Consider the following 19,880-nt stretch of genomic DNA (forward strand, 5'->3'; position numbering starts at 1 on the left):
TGCTTGTTGCTGCTGCCAGTGGTGTTTTTTCAGCCTGATCAGCTCCATGATTTAGCTCAGCATGTATCCGCAAAAATTGCTTGAAGTGAGACTTAGCAGCTACAGGGGAAAAGGGCTGCTTCAATCACTGAAAATGTTATTACAGACTATCAGAGCCTTACAAGCCTCGGTTTAGCAAATCTGAGATTAAACTTGGACTCTTGTAAAACTCAGCTACCTTAATCTAAAAAAACCTGTAATGGCTAAGTAAAAGAAATTATTTATAAAGCAGAATTCACTTAACTGTATTTGTGGTGGTGTAGTATAATAGTCCAATGCATGTTGGTGATACAGGTTTACAAGGGAAGAGAATAATCTTTTTTTCCCCTCAACTGTATCTGTGGCTATAATAGAAAGATAATCTTCCAGGTACGCAGCCCTTGGCGTTGTAAAACTGAAGCACCAGACTGCAGCAGCACACTGCAGCAAAGTACAAGCTGGGAATAATTATTTTGAATTCTGTTATGTCCATTATTTCACCAATTTGAGAGAAAAGGGAGATTAAACAAGTGGAGAGCACAAGACTGTCCAGTGGACAAACTAGGAGGGTTTTAAAACCCTGCAGGATGGACAAAGAAATCATTATGAAACAGCTGGGGTCAACTAGAAGAATTATGCCAAAACTCTAACTGCAGTATGTTTTAGTTTTACGCTGTATTCAGTTCATTATTTTTAATATCCATTAGAGGTTTGAATTTTAGCTCCCAGGCTCATCTTTCAAACATCTTTCACAATAATGTTGTTTCTGATATTTAAAGACCATACAAATGTAATATCTGATTTGATATTGGCACTACACCCTCACTAGTATTTTAAATATGCTAAGCAAAACAACTGCAAAGGGAAAAAGCTTTATCTTTCACTTCACTGAATAAAATTGAGAAGGAGTTCTGCACAGAGTGGATTATTATACATTCCCATCCGCAAGTGACTTGCATTACTTTTGCTAGGAAAAACTTTGGTATGTTTACTGCATTTTAAATACAGGTTGTACTTTCCTTTCCTTTTACATCAAGACTTCCTTCTGAGGAGCCCAGAGGACAACAGATTTCTTTTATCAAATAGAAATAAGTTTTAGGGTAAATTTAGTTCAGGGTTATTAAAAAGTATGTTCTGCTTTAACAAGTTTGTCTTAGTAATTTAAACTGAATCAATATTAAGTTCCAAGCAGGTCTATAAACAACAGAAATAAGTTTCTCTTATAACAAACTCAAAGAAAGTTCATAGGTTATCTTCAAGAAAGGCTAAGTCATTATCAGCCTTAAAACAGAGGATGACAGGCTGCCTTGATACTTTTCTGCTGTGGTACTTACCAGCCTGCTATCTCAGACGAAGGTCACTGAAAAGTAACAAGCTATAGTTTAAAAGGATGTTTATTTTAAACAGTATTGTTAAGAGACTCTTCAGAAGAACTGACAGAACTTCATTATTTAGCAAAGATTAATAAAATGCCACTATTCAACACTAAGTCACTTCTTACTATATTAGTATCGAACAGCATACATGCCACATGTTAAGAGCTTCTTTTTGGTTCCATCAAGGAAGATCATACAAGCACTTGTCCCCTCTAGGATAACTGGCCTTTCTATGGTCTCAAGAAGGCATCCAGCATATGTTATCTGGGAAAGAAAACAGAGTGGAAAGTCACACAAATAGAAGAAAAGCTTCCCTAGCATGAATGTGTTACCTTAGGCTCCTTTTGGGAATTCTGATCTGATACGGTATCTACAGCTCTTTGTTATCTTTCAGAGCCATTAAAGTTGGATGTGCCCAGCTGCTCTGGCTCCTCAAGCTACAACTTTAGGAATCTCTAAAAAAACTTCACTTTATCAGATAAAGCAGGTTAACCAACCTGTCCTGCATGTTGCACACTACTATTCATAATTAAAATTCTGAACTTAGTAGAAGTGTCTTTTGCTTTCCATCACCAGCCAACAACTTAAAAGTTGATTATACACCAACCCTCAAAAGAAGGGGACATTCCAAGATACAAAGGATTGTGACAGGGAAAAAGAATCCATTTAAATGACATCTAACAAATACACTGCATTTCACTAAATATCCCCGGGAAATTATACTACATGCCATCAACTTGCTAGCTCAAAGAGGAAGTGAAGTCTTTCCAAGAAGATTAAGTGAAAAGTCACAAATCGCAGCTGAATTCAGCTGAAAACCTGAGAAACTGGTACACAAAATTCAATCCTCATTTCAGGCAGCAAACACCCAAGTAATTAAAATATATATAATTTAAAAACTATTAAGTACTCATGTTGCACTTCTACAACCTTAAAAGAGGAAAGCAAGGACTTCAATTTGTTGCTAGAATATCATGACAGGATCAGAATGAAAAAGTCGCAAGAGGCTGTAAGAAACAGACCCGCAGGTTATTTTCCTTTAGTCAAAAGGATTAATTCTTAATTATACTATTTATAAGCAAAACATATGAAGGTTACATTTTCAAGGCTACATTACCAGTATGAGAGCTTTCTTTATAAAGATACTACTATATGCTACCCTATTCACCAAAATTTTTTGAGAAAGTAGCTCTTGAATTAAATGCCTAACATTGAGAATTTAGCAAACTAAAATATGAAACAAAGTTTATTTACATTAAATTCATAACATAAGGGATTCATTTAACAGTGCTACTTAAAAAATACTTAAAGAATGGAGAATTGGTTGCCAACAGGCTAACACTTTTTGATTATGGAATTAATCTTAAGTTGTCTGATACAGCCCATACATGTAATTTGAGCATTTAATTTTCTTAATATGAAATTAAATATACCCAAATTTAAATGCAGATATACATATAACATCACAGTTATCCTTGTGGTTGTCACAAAAACCTCAGCCTCTCTGAAATAAGTTTGAACAGTAAAAAAAACCCTCAAACCCAGCACATTTTTACATCAATAAACACATTAGCCTCATAGCACCTCCCAGGGATAACAACTACATTAATCTCCCTCAAAATGAAGTGTTTCACAGCTAAATATTTTCCACCTTTTTTTTTTTTTTTTAAATCTGGTGCAATACAGGAGACATCAACTTAACATGGTTACGTTGGGTCAATGAAATGACTGAATACAAAATTTTAATTACGTGTCTTAGAACAGTGATCCAAAACTCAAAGGAAAATAGCAAAGAACTTTCTACACAGTGTCTGTAAACTAATATGAAATACCAGTCAACATACTTTCCTTTTTAGCACTGAATTAATGGGGAAAAATTACAGCATCAAAATTCTGCGTAAAGATGTAATGTTCAAAGGAGGTAACATGCTGGGCTTTATGTAAGAACTGTCCTTCTGAGCTACATTAAAACTGGAGTAAAGTTTTTATTAAAAGCAAAAATCATACAAGTAATCATAAAACATACTTACCAATTTTTTATTAGAGATATATTAAGCATACATCAAAAAATACAGGATGCAACTAGACAAAATAAGCTCACAAGCCTCAAAAACCAAACACTAATGAAAACAAAAAGAGAACAATCATGTATAAAATTTGCCCTACACAGAAATTTCTAAACAGCCTCTAACAAAACTCTACTGTGACAGCCTACGGCCACAGTCTTTGGTGGAATATTAGTATACCCTACAGCATAAAAAAATAACTGCTTTCTACATGCCAGCATATAAATAACAATGCTTAATGCCTGCAGAAAAGCTTAGAGATCTTTTATTTAAGGTTTTGCAGAATACCAAATGTTACTCAAGATTCTATACCCTGACCTTCAGTTTCTAATGCCTTCTGGCAGTAAAGCACCACAGAATGTGATTTAACACCTATTGCCTGGGGTTCTTCTCTCTCTCTTCTCATTTCCAGGAAAAGAAAAGTAGACATGGTTGTTATAAAAATTTCCTTGTTTAAAATACATCACCCAATCCTCAGAACTCAGTATGCGCTATGATTTGATCCGATTTTTTTTTTTCCTGGGTTTACTCATCTATTCTGTTAAAGAAAAACCGAACCACAAATAAGCCAAAGTTCCTCTCCCAAACTGCACAAGGCAAACTGAGACTTTGGCTGCACTTGAGGAAGCTCCAAGTGACTGAACATCACTGACCATAAGCTAATGACAACAGTTTTCCATTAAATGCAAATAATGAAGATAGCATGTGATTTCCTTAAAAATAAACATTATATAAACAATCCAAAATGATTATTCAAGCAAATACAGTAAATCTTGAGATGAAGGGGAGATGGTGGTTCTAGTATGGATAACAAGAATTAACTTTAAGTTACTGGTTTTTTTGGTAAGGCAATGAAAACTTGAGGTAAAATGTCTTCCTAAGTACAAAAAAAAAGAGGTGGCATGGAGTAAGAACTACTGATGGCTGGATGGAAAAAACCCCACCAAACCACTTTTAAATGACTCAAAACTGAATTATGTGCAGTTATGTTCAAATAAGTCAAAATGCATTCAATATAACTTGATCTTCTGGAGTGACTTCAGCCAAAAATACCAATTTAACTTATCTCTAGGAAACCTCCCAAATGACATGATAGAGATTAACATTCATAATTATGCAGTCTCCTACAGTGTTTAGTCAGCAAATTAATTCCTTTATATAGGAAAAACTGTAATGAATTTTAGCTTCTCCTTCACAAAAATATCATGCCACTGTTTTCATGATACAACTTACCTGCCTATTTAAAGCTATCTGATGCTCTTGCTAGAACAATCTAGTTCTCTCTCACCTCTTCCTTTGAAAGGACTACTAGATATTTGGGCATTTTATACCTAATATTACCTTTTGTATAAGCATTCTCTACATGGTTTGAAACACACAATGCTTTAAATACTAAGTATCTGAGAATATATATATACACGTCTGCCAAATACACAGATTTTTTCAATCTGAGTTTTATTTTCCAACTTCTCAACAGTATGTGGCCAAATTCTTCCAAATTGTTATTAAAGTGGTAAATGTTTTAAAAATTTAATTGCATAATAAGACAAAAGTAAAGAATTTACAAGCAAGTATCATACAACTGGTTCCAGTTGAACTTAATCTTTTCCAACAGCACATATCAGAGTGTTATTCAAAATATATCATTTGCATGGAAGATCCATCAGATTAAAAATACTAGAGGTTTCTCTGGGTTTAAATGCAGGTGCTTTCAGGAACTCCTTCAGTAACATACGCATCAAGTTCCATAGCTGATTAAATCCTTTACACTGTCCTCACTGTGATGCTGTATTTCACACAGCACACATTCCACGTGTACATGCATGAAGACATCAGATTGGTTCATCAGACCTCAAGTTTACAATTTCACTAAAATCTCTAAAGAACAAAAGAATACTGCAACTTATTGCTCTCAGCTTTTTCATGTGTCTTGTTATTTGAAGTTCTTAAAGTGACAGATCTTGAAGAACTATGACTACGTAAACTGTTACACTTTCCATTTAAATTCTTCTAAACATGCATGGATGAAAATTAAGATGCAATTCAAAATTTAAGTCTGAAGAGTTTGAAGCAATTTTTGAGATGTTGAGATTGACGTGGTTTGAGGCTCCAAAAATAAGCTGGATGGTCTCTAAATTTTAATACTGTTGCTGATTAGATTCATTTAGCAGCTGAGCCCAGTTAACCTAGGAGGACAGAGTACACTTCAGTTGCATGCTGATGGCCCAGAAAAATATCTCTGTACAATCTGGAAAAGTTAGCACATCTTGCCATAATACACAGCTACAAAAATACATTTATGCATAGGCACTTGCTCATTTAATTCTTTTAAAAAAAAAAAAAAACAACAACTAAACAAAAAACCTCACATAAATCTTAAATTCACAATTTTAAAACAAAATAGTTTTTGGGAACTGTCACTAAATCTTTGAAAAAAAAGTGTAGGAAGACTATGCCCAAAGTTTCAAGCTGAGCATAAAATTATGCACAAAGACAAAATTTTGTTGCAAATATTTACTCAAAAAGTAATAATTTACAGCAGTGCTTTAACAGCTGTTCAAAACATTTAACATTCATTAGAAACAAAACTGTAAGTCAAAAGCACATTCTGAATGTTTCAAATGGAGCAATGAATTCATAAGAGCAAGCTACCATTAATCATATGCATTCCTACATCTAGCTGCTAACTAGAAGACAAAAAACCCAAAAAACCAAACCAAAACCAGCAGCCATCTTTCTGTACACAATTCAGGCTACAAAAAGTCCTGAAATTGGACTGTACAATTCTACTTTATATGCCCTTGTCTCCTTTTTGTAACAGTTAGGCAGTAGCAGCTGCAAAATGGCAGAATGCGTGCCAGTTGGTGTTTCCAGTTTGGGGTTTTCCTTCTTTTTGCTTAAAACAGTTTTTACATTAAACCATACTTTGGTGTGACTTACAGACCATTCCTACAGGTCTACGGCTAAGAATAATTAAAACAATGGTAAAGCCTAACAGCTACAGTACTTTCAGCAGTATGTTCTACTTTATACAATTATGTTCGGTATTTCTGCACAGCCTGCACACTGAAAACCCCACAAATATATATTTTTATTGTAATAATTCCACTTTCACTGAAAGTTTATTAAGGTAAGCTTACAGCCTGGCAGGATTACACCTGTACAGAGGTGCATAGATTCATATAATTCTGTTTACATGCTTTTACAGACAGGAATGTGACACCAAGTCCAAAGGGTTACGTTTACCCAAAATATCAGCAGACCAATAACCATCATTACAAGTGTGCTCCATTTCAGCATTGGAAGATAATTCATACTAAATTCCACTGTTTAGTGATATTCACACTGAAGGATTTAAAAAAATATTTTCTTGGCAAACAAATTGCCTGATCCTGGGCTAATTAACTACAAAAATTAGAATTTATTCCTCCTTTCAAATGTCAATCTAATAAGATATATCACATCCAAGAGACAGGAAGATATAATTAGACATGTTACCTTTTGTAAATTTAGTTGATTCAGTTGTACATACACATACATGCTACCTTCATATGCAAAACTTTCCTTTAGTGTCTCTTTCTCTCCTCTCCCTGCCTCCTTTTTTTATTTTTAATAATTAGCATCAATGAGCACACTCATCAGGAATGGTCCATGGTGTTCTTATTGTTTATAACAAACAATAAAATTAACATAATTTCAGCTTGCTTCATTTTCATCTGTCTTGTCTGTAGTTGTTTCTATTCTGTTGGGACTGCTTTCTTTAGAAGTCTCATCTGTTTGTTCAGAGAGTTGTCCAGCTTTCTTTGATGAAGGTGCAACATTACCTTTTTGAAGAATTTCAGTAGCTTCATGTTCTAGTACCTCTGATGGAGTCAAAGGCTCCAAATGAATACTGCCTTGTTCACTAATATCTGAACTAACGGATTCAGGTTCATCTCTTTTTCTCAAGAACTGCTCAAAACTAACATCTTCACCCAATGTTAGTTTCAAGTCCCTTGTGTTCATTGCTGAAAGTGTGGTTTCATCCAAACTATGTACTTTAGTCTGCTCATTCAAGATAACATTATCTGAACTTTGGCAAGTTTTCAACTCACTTTCATCATTAATGCATTTTTGTTTCTCATCTACTAATTGTTTCTTATCTGAATCACAACATGCTCCTTTCTCATGCAAAGAATTCTTTGAGCTGTTGTCAGGGAGTTCCAAACTAGGAACATTTTCTGTATTTGACAATGATGAGTTTTCTTCATTCTTTTCAAGTGATGCAACTTTTTTTGTTTGATTTCTGTTGCATTCTTTTGTTTCATCTGAAGAGTCATGCTCTTGTTTGCTGAAAAAAACCAAAACAAATTATTTTTATAAAAAATGAAATAAAGGAACACATGGCTGTACTCTGCAAAGTGGCACTCAAAGTGGTGGTGTAGATTTCGTATTTGGTATTTCTCACAAATTTTCATAGCAAGATGGGCTGAATTTAATTAACAGCTGCATTTTTCTTACCTATTTACACACTCAGCTTTGTATTTAGCAGTCAATTAGTACTCTTTAGTTCTTGCATTTCATCTCCAGAAAGGAAGGTTAAGTTGTCCCCTTTGTATGACACATGGAATTTTCCCGAATACAATGTTAAGTTCCTCTACCTGCACAGCCTCTTCGACACACATGCAGATACTACTTGGAAACTTTTGTTGATTATGTGCAAGAAAGAGAAGCCAGTTTGTACCTTTATACCATCAAATTGACTCTGCAATACTAGTAAGAGTAAAGCAAGAAAAAAGCTAACAGTTGGAAATCTAAATGAACTTCAATCTAAAGTTTAGTTGACCAACTACAAATTTGGATTCACTGAAAAAGTTAATCTGTGAAGTAGCATTTTCAGTCACTTTTCAGAGTAAAACTGTATGTTTATAAAAAAGAAATATAAATCAGTACTGAATTACGCAAGTAAAAATGAGAATCTTACTGTATAATAAAATCTAAAACACAACATATGAATTTTGTAGACAAACTGATTGTTTGAACCTTGTGTTATTTCAATAAAGCCACATGCATGCACTGCTTTAGGGTGACCGGAAAAAAAAAAAAAATCAGAATGCTCCAAAGAGAGACTGAACTGTATACTTCAAATGCCATCTGTACCCACAAAAATACAAAATAGTCTGGTCATACTGCTATATGCAGTTTGCTCATATAGTCATATTCCAACACTCAAATTCTAAGTACTAGTTTCTAATATTTATCTTAATTGTTATAGGAATACCAGCTTCTCCCATCCTTTCAATGATGGAGCTCAATTTTTGCTGTAAACATTTAAATTTGGTAAAAGTTTAATGTAATTTCTAACCCATTCAAATTTTTTCAGATTGAGAATTAGCTCAAATTACCTAAAATGATGATGGTGATAGACAAAATAAAGTGGGGGGGGGAGGGGGGGAAGATGGAAGAACAACAGTTGGTTTGATTTCAGATATAAATTCTATATAGGAAGTGAAATTAGGAGCAAGTAAGTCTCCCAAGTTAACTTTTAAAATTTAAAACTTAAATTGAAAATCGTCTCTGAACATTGACATGCAGACAAAAGATGTGAGAGAGATACTATCACCAAATATCTCATTAATCAAAATGCATTTGTACTTGCTTCCTCAAAGAGTTTTAAAAATGGTTTGAAATAATGTTTGGCTAAAACCAATTTTAACATTACCTAAGCAACAGGCAGTTCTATGACTCTTAAAAGGAATAACCAATTTCCTGCTACTATGTTTTTATGATATATTTTCAAGCTGAAAGTCTAGACACGTTGCTCTACCAATCCAGGAATTTAAAACAATTCACATGATTTGCCTATATGCTAAATGATATTGAGTTCTACAGAAAATGGTTATTCTGGAAGAGGTGCTACATACTACAAACATTCAGAAATCTGTTTTAAAGTTTCATTTTCACTTAAACTAATCAAAAAATATTCCATTTCCTACTTTGAATTTAAGTCAGAGGAATATTTTGAGTAGGGATAAGAGACTGCTCAGATATCCTTCAGCAGTGAAGTCTTAGCGGTAACTGAGGTAGTCAACAGAATCTTTTCATCCTGTCACAGTGATTTTTCATTCATAATAAGGAATTAACTCAAGAGATAGGCCAACCTCTTTACTAAATTACAACCTATATTTGCTACTTGTGTCAATCAGAAAGGTTTTTTTTTTTCATTTATTGAACTATCTAAGCCAGTAAATTACATTCTTGAATATACAAACGAATTTTCTATCTCAAGTTCTCCTCTCTCTCTCAAACTTCTAGAAAAAAAGGGGAAAGGGATAATATTTGAGGGAAAACTCAGGACTAAGTTCCAGCACAAAAGCCAACACTCTCAACCACCTATCAGCTGTGGCTGACCATAACTGATCTTGCTGTAACTATTCCCAATTACCTCATCTATTCCAGAGAAACACTGAAGCTATACAGAGCCATATAAACACTAGAAAATATTTAGAATTGTTTTCATATGAAAATCCAGCCAACTCTTTATGAAACAGTGTATATGCACAACCTTTATCTACTACATTTCAACAAGCAGCTCGAGGGTGTGGTGTAGCTGCAGAGTTAACAAGCATGGTATTATGCTTTATGTGGGAAGTTTTGAACACAGATACACAGAAAAAAAGAAAAAGAGTTTGAATAAAGGGATGACTAATGCCTCATTAGCACACACAGTGTTTCCACGTGGAAATCTCAGAGGGATTACATATATGTACACACACACAAGATTCACAGCAAGAAATTCTTCAAAGGACACATCTGCCCTTAACATATAAAAGGAATCCATCACAATCTCCCTCACCTTCTAGTAACCAAAATCCCAGCTTCATCCAAACCCAGCCTCTCGTTCTCACTCATTTTTGGCAAAACACAGGAAGGGAGGGAGAGGAAGTGGGGAGGAAGAAAAGAAAAATCTCTATGTATTAATTTCTCTTGCAGAAACAGGCTGTCTCTCATCAGCATACCTTCCTGTGAGTCATTTACACCAATGAAAGAGTATAAAAATAAAATTGAACAAGTTTTTGCACAATCACCAGCACAAAAACAATTATCCACAAAGAACAGTGATCTTTTAGATTGCTAAGCATAACAGCAAGTTCATTTATATAGAACAATTCTCCAATGAAATAATTTACCTCTGCTGAGAGCTGCAGATGAATAAACAAAACCTAGCAATTGTGAAGCACTAAAATCCCACAATAAAAAGAAAAATCATACAGGATTTCAAGAAATCATTGTTAGTCAGTCAGTAGCTGCAAAAAAATAGCCTTCCGTCCAATATTAGGAATGAAATGTACCCTTACTACTCTGTGTACAAACAATACTGGTTACAGCATAAGAAAACTAAAAATTCAGACATCAAAAAGACCGGAAAATGTGAGAATGATAGTGACTGTATTATATGGAAAGGAGGATTTCAGTGAACAGTTAGAATGTAAAATCTGACTTTTGTTTAATGAAAACAATGAACCCATTTTCTAAAGCATGATACAAACAGTGGCTAGACTATCAAATATAGGCTATAGTAATGAACTAGCTGCCATATCGTCTATATGAAGTCAGGTTTTAGAATAAGACTACTTCAAGGGAGTAGGATAAGACATAATTTTGAATCCAAGAGATGAGTCTACCAGGTGCAAACATACGCCCATCCCAAGCTACAGAAGCCTAGAAATTAAACGGATTTTTTTTTCTTTTTCCCATTGTATAGAAAATGTAAGATTTAGGTGCCAAGTGAGGCTGAAGGAAACAAGGCTCTGAATATTTGTTGTTTTAAAATCCTGCTACATCAATTTTTTTTACTGCTCTTTGCTATACATAGTCACTTAACTTTATTCAGAGTATTTGATTATTTTACATTGGTATTTTATATTAAGATTTTAAAAATCATTCAGGGAAAAATTCTACAGCATAAGAAAAGAAATCATGCAAATTCAGAACACAACTATAAAACAAGTGACATTTACACATCTGCATACAGAGCACTTGCAAAGTATGTGCCAACACCTTCAGTCTGCGGAAAAGTATTTCCAGGTAACAAAACCTGTATTACAGCTGCATTTACATTAACAGTTTGCTGTGAAACATCATCATGGTTTTGAGGCACATTCCTTGGTTGTTCCTACATACTGGTTTGGTTTACAGAGCAGTCCTGAGGTATGCAAACTAGATTTCTGTTTGAGGAAAATGAACGGGAAGCTCTGATCCACAAGTGCTACAACTCCCAATGGAACTGTGTCCCAAACCAACAACAGATGTTCCACACAGCTCGGAATATGTGCACAGTACGTGCATTCTGTCCGGGGAACACAAGACTGGTCTAACATAACACCTCCGAACCACAGTGCAGTGAAGATGCAAGATTCTCAGAATCAACTGCTTTCATCTACTGATCTGCTCCTGCAGCGTTAATTATTTGCTAAGACCAACATAACTACCGTGGCATAACAACAGAGACAAGTGTTTGAGGACTGAGAATCTGTGGTGCTAGAGCTACAATACTCCAGATGTCTCTCCTAAAAGCCCATAAAGTAGTATCAAATGAAGTTTTAACAGAAAACACAGAACAGATTTATATATTAAAATTATTTTTGTCTAAACACAAGGATAGGTGAAAGTAGTACATCATATTCAATTAGAATTACAGTGACTGTTTACTCATCTGTAGCTTAAAGACAAAGTTAGCTTCTGATACCTGAACCATTTAGTCTCAATTCTTAAGCAAGCATTTTAAGTGAAAGTAAAATTTCAAATTATTTGGCCCACACTGCATATGACTAGAATAAAGAGAGATAAAACAGAATCTTTTCCAAGAAGAAAAATAACGTACAGAGAGACTCTGAAAGCAGTCTGCTTTTTTTTTTTTAAAGGCATTATAAATGCATATGTAACAAATAACTACAATTATGTTTTGACTAAACTTTTAAAGGTTAAATTTGCACCAACAATTGTGAAAGATAACTAACTGGAATAAGACATTTCAGACTGACATAAATTATTCCACAATTTTGCATATTTTAAGTATGGAGCTATAATTGTTACCCAACAATTTCACATATTTGCTTTGCTAAGAATTTGGTTGAGTATGCTTTGCACAAATGACAGAGGTTTTTAAAAACCCAAATGAATATCCAACAATTAACATTTTATACTGTATTTTAAAATTGTTTCCCAATTGCACCAGTAATACTGTTATCTCATATGCAATATTATAAAAAATGCTTCTTTTAACAAAATATACAATTTATTTAATGTCTTATGAATCTTGACTAATCTGCAGTTTAAGCATTACTAAGAATGTGTTTTGACACTTGGAATCTAAATTCTACATTCCTTGCTAAGTACATTATGATCGCCATTCAAAATTTTCTATCATAGAAAATACACATTATGAAAATACTAATTAAATACTTTTGCCTAATTACCTGAGAAATAACACAGCACGTGTTATTTTATGTACCTGATTTCAAGATGCAGCTGATCATTGTATTTACCTTTCAAAAGTTGGTGTTTCTGTTTTTCCTTCAGATATACTAGGTCTTGAAATTTTCTGTAATAATTAATGATATTTCTTTTATTTTACATTCATGAGCAACTGATTACAATATAAAGTTGTAGAAATAATTTCACACTGACATTCCCACAAATCTGCTATGTAGCAGAGATTGAGCATGGATCTTAGTACCGATGTTTGCAAATAGTCTTCCAAGTAAAAAAAAAACCCACAAAGCAAAACCTTAAAGCAACTCTTGTAGCCTTTTTCATATACATAATTCAATTACGCCTTATTGAGTAGGATGCAAACTAAGTCTGGACAGCTTTTTATTTGGAGGGGAAAAAATATCTGAACTAAACTCGTGTTTTGCTAGCAAAAGAAAAAAGGCAAAAAAAGCAAAGGAAAAGCAAGACAGACGAAGTTGAGGTGAGTATATTTTTTCAGCATTACACAGTGTTTTAGCCCTACAGATGGTATTACATTAAGTGTTAAGTATAAGGAAGATTCTTAAAAAAACGCTTTTCACAGGAAAAAAAAAAGCTTCTGAGTGTCAATCAAAACTTACCCAACAAAATCACTTTTTAACTCTAAACAACATGAACAAAAGCAATCCCTGCCCTCCACCCCCTTTTTAGAACAGTAGAAAAGCAAGTGACTGAGAACTGACATTTGGAAACAGCCACACTAGCCTTCTAAAAGCATCTCGCATGCTACAGGGCATCTTGCCCATATAATCCTATTATCATTTAGGAAACTGTAAGTGCCTAAGGGACAAAATTATGAAATTAAACTTTTTGTGTGTCTGAAAACAACTGTAAGTTAGAGTTGGTTTTAAGATAGAAAAGATCACTGCACACAAAGACGAACATTTTAAATTATTATTTGTATCACAACCTCTTAAATATTTAAAACCATGTAAACAATGTTACATACTTTTAGCACAGTATTTTTTTCCCCACAGAGATGGTATATTTTGTTTCAATGAGGCCAAATGATGCAGGAAGTATTTTAAAATTTTATGGTAAAGTTAAGCTTATTCTATCTTCTCAAATACCCTTTGCTATACTTCAATCATACTTTGTTATATTTCTGTCACAGAAAACACATATACATATGACCTATGCTAGGAAACACTTTCCGACTTAAAATTACTGCACTCCCTACTACAGAACCTCCTTTCCTATCCACCATCCTCCTCTGCCCTGGCTGACCGTACTTCCCCCTGGGAACTACCAGGAAAGGAAGATTTCCTGACTTCTCTCTGAGTTTTAAGTGATAGGTTTTTAAACAACCCGATTCATCCATTTATATTTTTGGTTCTTCAGCACCCTAGGAGGGGGGTCTGTCCTTTGACTTCCTGCTGTGTATTTCAACAAATAGCCAAAATGTCAAGCACCTGGCTGCAGCAAAATAACAGGCATTCCATGGCACCTTGGAAAAAACAACCAGAGATTCCACATGGCCCAGATCACACTGAATGGCAGCTCACTGTTCTGAGAGGTCTTGGTTCAGATGTCCTCTAAGCTCAGACAGCTAACACCAGAGTACCCTATTTTGTCTGTATTCTCCATCTTTTCCAACCATAAGGGCTAGGGGGTGTGTGGTGTTGTTTTTGGTTTTGTTTGGGTTGGGGGTGTGTATGTTGCATTTTTTGTTTTATTTTTAAATAAAAGCCAAAATTACGGAACACAATTTTGTGGAGCAAAAAAATCCCACATCTTCTGTAGTGCCAAAACACAATATGGGATGAAAAAGAAATGAAAAACTAAGAGAAAACACACCTGAAGCGGTAATGGAATCTACGGAAAGAAAAGGTGTTACTGTGTATGTTTTGAGAATCTTGCTTAACGCTGCTCAATGAAGATGAACAGTCTTCTCACATTTCTACAAAATCATTGCTTCTGGTAAAAAAAACCTCACCAACGCTTTTGTGTTTTGGGAAGTAGGCAAGCAGTGTTACAAGAAAAATCTTTACTAGGTCTGAGGACTTCTCTCTTACCAGGGATTTCTGTAACAGATTGCCCTTTTTGAAGGGCAACAGAAATACAACTTCTTACAGAAGAAAATTCAGTAAAATCAGAATCCAAAGATGGTATTTTTTCAAAAGGTTAAGATGATGTACTGTGAGATCATTTAGCTTCCTGATAGGCAGAAAGCAGGGGAAAATTTGTACACATGCCTAGAAAAAAACACCTTTGAGGCCTGAAAAGCCATTTCCAAAGATTTTTCCCCTTTAAAGTAGAACAAATTAAAAAATCCTCAAAAAGTTACAGTTCAGAGTCAATATTTACCTAGGTCTCGGGTTATATTTCAGGTCAGTTTCCAGGTTCCCTGAAGATGAAGATACATAAGGCAACTAAACCATTCCTTCACTGGAGCCTGGCATACAAATCAACTAGGATGGATGGACTGCAAACTGGAAATCTTTGGGTGTGGCAGACATACTAAAGGTGTCCCTCCAACACTGCTGTATCTTTTTGTAGTAAACCACAGAAAGCTAGATTTTTGCACTATGCATATCTTCTGAATACCATGACCCAGTAGTATACATATAGTTAAAAAAGAATTGTCTTGGATCTTCAAACTAGTTATGAAGTTCAGAGATACTGTTAGACTGTGTGGAGAAAAGAAAAGACATTACCTCCAACTTAGCTTCTCTCTCTTTAATGGAGATTTCAGTCTTTAACCTAGTGGATAATGAATTAAGATTCAATGTTTTAAAAATACTGTATGGTTAAAATAGAGATAAAGATGAAGATACTTACAGTAAGAAAGCAACTTGGTAATCTGAAATCAATTTTTAAAGTGATACTTATTTTGAGCTTAGACATACTTCAGAGTTCCAGCAGGGTATTTCAGAATTTTAAAATGTTTTATTTTGTATACAGAAATTATAAAATAAACTTCTTTCATGTAACCTGTTCCAGTTATCTCACCTTGTGAAAACCAAGAAGCAACAGCCTTAAGCTAGCTAGCACTACTTTTATTCTAGCACTTACTGCAATTCTACATGAGAAATAATCTCCTCACCATAAAGGCCTTTTAAACCACAACTGAAGTATTTAAGATCTGAAATTTCAAAAAGTGCATTTCGGCAAATTTATGTGCATAAAGCTACATTATGACCCAACAAAAAACATTCTGCAAAACAAGGTCAGTTTTCTTTTAATTGTCTACCATAACCCAAATACCTAGAACACAGTCGTAGGTTACCTTAGGGCAACTGTAAAACATTACAGCTGACCTCCAACTACTATTTGGAGGAGATGCCTCCCTCAAAATACCTCCACAGGCACAGTCCATACCTTAGAGGAGCTATAAATTATTTAAATTTATTGACTTTTAAAACCACATTAATTAAACAGCTTATCACAACATCACTAAAATTGATTTTCTGCGTTTATGTAAGAAAACGCTATCGCAGAGATAGCAAGAAGTATGTCTCCTACCAAAACCTTAAGTCATCAGTTCTAATTTGAAATCTAACCTTTCAAAGGTTTCCTATAAAAACAAAAACTGAACAAAACACTTAAAATTGCTTATGCCTGTATCTTCTTTGTTGATGCTGCATTAAAGGCAAATTTAATCTGCTGAAGTATTGCGCTGCCTCTGTTATATTTAAATAATGTTATTAATCATAAATTAAATGATTCACAACCTCAGCAAGTCTTAATAGCTGTCTACAAGGTACAAAATACTTGACAGAAGAAACAGCTTTATCAACTTACATTTTATGAAAAACGTATACTAGATTGCTATCTACCACACATAATTTCTTAATTTCATCCAAGAAAGCAGTGCTAAATCCAGACCTTTGAAAGAATTTTAGCACACCATAAACACCTTCTAACACTAATGTTCTAGCAGATAGCCAACAACTTTGACTGTAGTATAAACAACCACTTATAACTATTTTAATTATCACATCTTAATTTGCAATAAAAGATGGCAAAAATAACCACAAAACCCCTGCTTTAAAATAACATTGCTATGATAGCACTGTAACAATGCTCACCTAATTAACAGTAAGAAAAATGATCAGGGTAAATCAAATGACACCACATTTTTTTGGGTCAGGGACTTGAAATACTCTGAAGTATTTAATCATGAGTAGCAATACCAGTAAAAGATGATGCAACAACAAATATTTAGCTTAGCTTCACTGCTTTAATGATTTCTATGCAATAACTTAAACAAATATGTTGGAAATATTAATTTGTCTAAGAATGGTCACTCTTGAAAGAGCAGAACAATTCAGACACAGATAAATCAGATATTGTATATCTAAAGACAAAACACTGTTCTTGTCTGAATAAATGTAAGTTTTACCACCAAAATAAATGGATATGGATTGGATCCAGTATCTGTAGATTGTTTTAAATGCATTATAAACATTATTTTACATCATCAAATTCTAACAGACTTCTGTGGTCATGTTTTATAGCTTATAAAACAGATTCAAACTTTTATGCTGTTTTGGAAGTGAACAGGGTTTACAGTATTTTGTGATAACCACATCTTTGTTAATAGTGTTTACCTTTGATTCCTGACATATATTCTTAACCATAATTCTGTTTAGGAATAGGTTTTAGAAACTAGTTCCTTCTAATTTGTAATTAGCAGAAGTTTCATAAATAGATACTAAACCATAGGAGACTATCATCTTGTGATGTTCTCAACACTTTTATGATCTTAAATCCCATGGTTCTCAAACAGCAACAAAGGCAATGTACTTTCTTACATCTGTGGAGCTACAGTGCTTCTGGAAAGAACATTATGAAAATAAAACAAAGATCGTGGCTTTTTCCAGTAAGTACACCTGCTGGTCCACAATTTTCAGGAATTTTGATACCTCTCTAGAACTCCCCAAAGACTCTTTACCCTACATAAAAATAAACTTCTAGTTAAGAATAATGAAAAAAATGCCCCTTAATTGTCAATCCCTTCAAAAAATATGCCCCCAAAATGTAGCAGCTGAGCACAAAACTGCAGCTTCATTGAGATACTCAATAGAATGGGTTGGCCATAAAACCAAAGAGACTCAGAATAAAAGCCAGGTAAGAACGAACATTAATTTAGACACCTTAAAGTCTAAATTCAGGTTGATCTGAAACTTTGATACATGAGGAGTCACCTAAGACTAACGGAAGAGATTTAGAGTCAGTGAAACAAGTAGACTCTAAAGCGCACAGTGCAAGCATGGATGGGAATATTCTCATTTCTGAAATTCATTGTCCTGGCTTCGGCTGGGATAGAGTTAATTTTCTTCCTAGTAGCAGGCATAGTGCTGTGGTTTGGATTTAGGATGAGAAGAATGTTGATAACACACCGATGTTTTTAGTTGTTGCTAAGTACTGCTTATGCCAGTCAAGGACTTTTCAGCTTCCCATGCTCTGCCAGGTGCACAAGAAACTGGGAGGGGGCACAGCCAGAATAGTTGATCCAAACTGACCAAAGGGCTATTCCATACCATGTGATGTCATGCTCAGTATATAAATGGGGGTGGGGGGGGGTGGGGGGGGTGGCAGCGATCACTGCTCAGGAACTGTCTGGGTATCAGTCAGTGGGTGGTGAGCAATTGCATTGTGCATCACTTGCTTTGTATATTATTATTATATTGTTACTATTATCATTACTATTTTACTTTATTTCATTTATTAAACTGTTCTTATCTCAACCCAGGAGTGTTTCTCACTCTTACTCCAATTCTCTCCCCCATCCCATCGGGGTAGGGGGAGTGAGCGAACACCTGCATGGTGCTTAGTTGCTGGCAGGTGCTAAACCATGATATTCATACAGTCTCATTGCTTCCCTTGCTCTCACATAATAAAATTACATATATTTGCACACACAGAGCTGAAATCATGAGCAACTGTCTTCCCAGCTATCTGTCATGTTTTCTTACAACCAAAGAGTCACGCCCACAGCTTCTCTGGGTAAGCAGTACTGGAACTCAGCTAGAATCTTGCCAGACATCCCTTTTTTGTCCACCCCTAACCAAAAATAACCTTTTCTAGGACAACTGTAGCCTCAAGAATTTTCTAGAAAACAACTTTATGTTATTTAAAATGGCTCAAGGTAACCTCCAGCCACTCAGTTGAACCATATCCAGTACTATAACTATAAATCTGTTTTACAACCAAAAGAATGAAAAGGTCTTTGGTGGTTTTTTCCCTCCCCCCCCAAGAACTCCAGCTATTAGCAGAAATTCCCCATTTTGAAAAAATATAATTAAGTAGAGCCAATAATTCATAAAGCACAATTCTCCCCCAAATATCTGACTGTATGAGCATTTACTGGGAAGGTGCATGTGAATGCATAGTTAGAAGAAAAAGCTGGTTCTACGCCATGGTGTTTTACACTGTTAACGACCAAGTGGGAAAGGCAAGATGGTGACATGCATGTTACTTGACACTGTCTCCAGTTTCTTACCTGTAAAATGGGGTTAGCAATGAAGAAAGCTACATAATAACTACTATTATAATGCATAGTGAAGTGTTGTTATGCACAAAGCTGCAGTTACAAACATTTAACAGAATAACAGAAACATTACTTTCTTGTCAGAAAGACTTTCAAAACAAAGGTAATACAGAATTTGCCAATCAAGCAAGGTTGCCCTGCAACTACGTGTCTTTTAAGAGCCCATAATGCAGTGACACTAACATCCTAAAAATAACAAGAGAGACACAGGTTAAGGTACATACAAATGAAATCTTAATTCTTTGACCATAAGCTAAACCAGTTATACCATGCATATTCATGCTCTGTCCTTGCAGATGTGGTCCAATATGTTGCATTATTCATGTACCTTGGTAGTTGTTGGGACCATCGGAGATACTTAATATTGAGTCAGGCACGTTTACCTGCATGGTTTAGTACTGGTTTTATGGT

The 19,880-nt window shown here is 34.7% G+C and overlaps 1 protein-coding gene across 2 annotated transcripts in view; it reads right to left on the minus strand.

Moving 5' to 3' along the window:
• Positions 1-6,103: 6,103 nt before the first annotated feature.
• ZNF280D (zinc finger protein 280D) overlaps positions 6,104-19,880 on the minus strand; it is a 50,072-nt gene continuing 36,295 nt past the window's right edge. Inside the window, exons 17-19 of one of the 2 annotated variants that reach the window (XM_075713695.1) lie at positions 15,631-15,676; positions 12,988-13,043; positions 6,104-7,790 (exon numbers count right to left, since the gene is read on the minus strand). In XM_075713695.1, the coding sequence (XP_075569810.1) occupies positions 7,157-7,790; positions 12,988-13,043; positions 15,631-15,676 (736 nt within the window). In that variant the 3' untranslated portion in view covers positions 6,104-7,156. The remainder of the gene's footprint in view (positions 7,791-12,987; positions 13,044-15,630; positions 15,677-19,880) is intronic. The other variant, XM_075713696.1, reaches the window with a different exon arrangement.

The sequence above is a fragment of the Pelecanus crispus genome, chromosome 7, assembly GCF_030463565.1.
Source record: "Pelecanus crispus isolate bPelCri1 chromosome 7, bPelCri1.pri, whole genome shotgun sequence".
Lineage (NCBI taxonomy): Eukaryota > Metazoa > Chordata > Aves > Pelecaniformes > Pelecanidae > Pelecanus > Pelecanus crispus.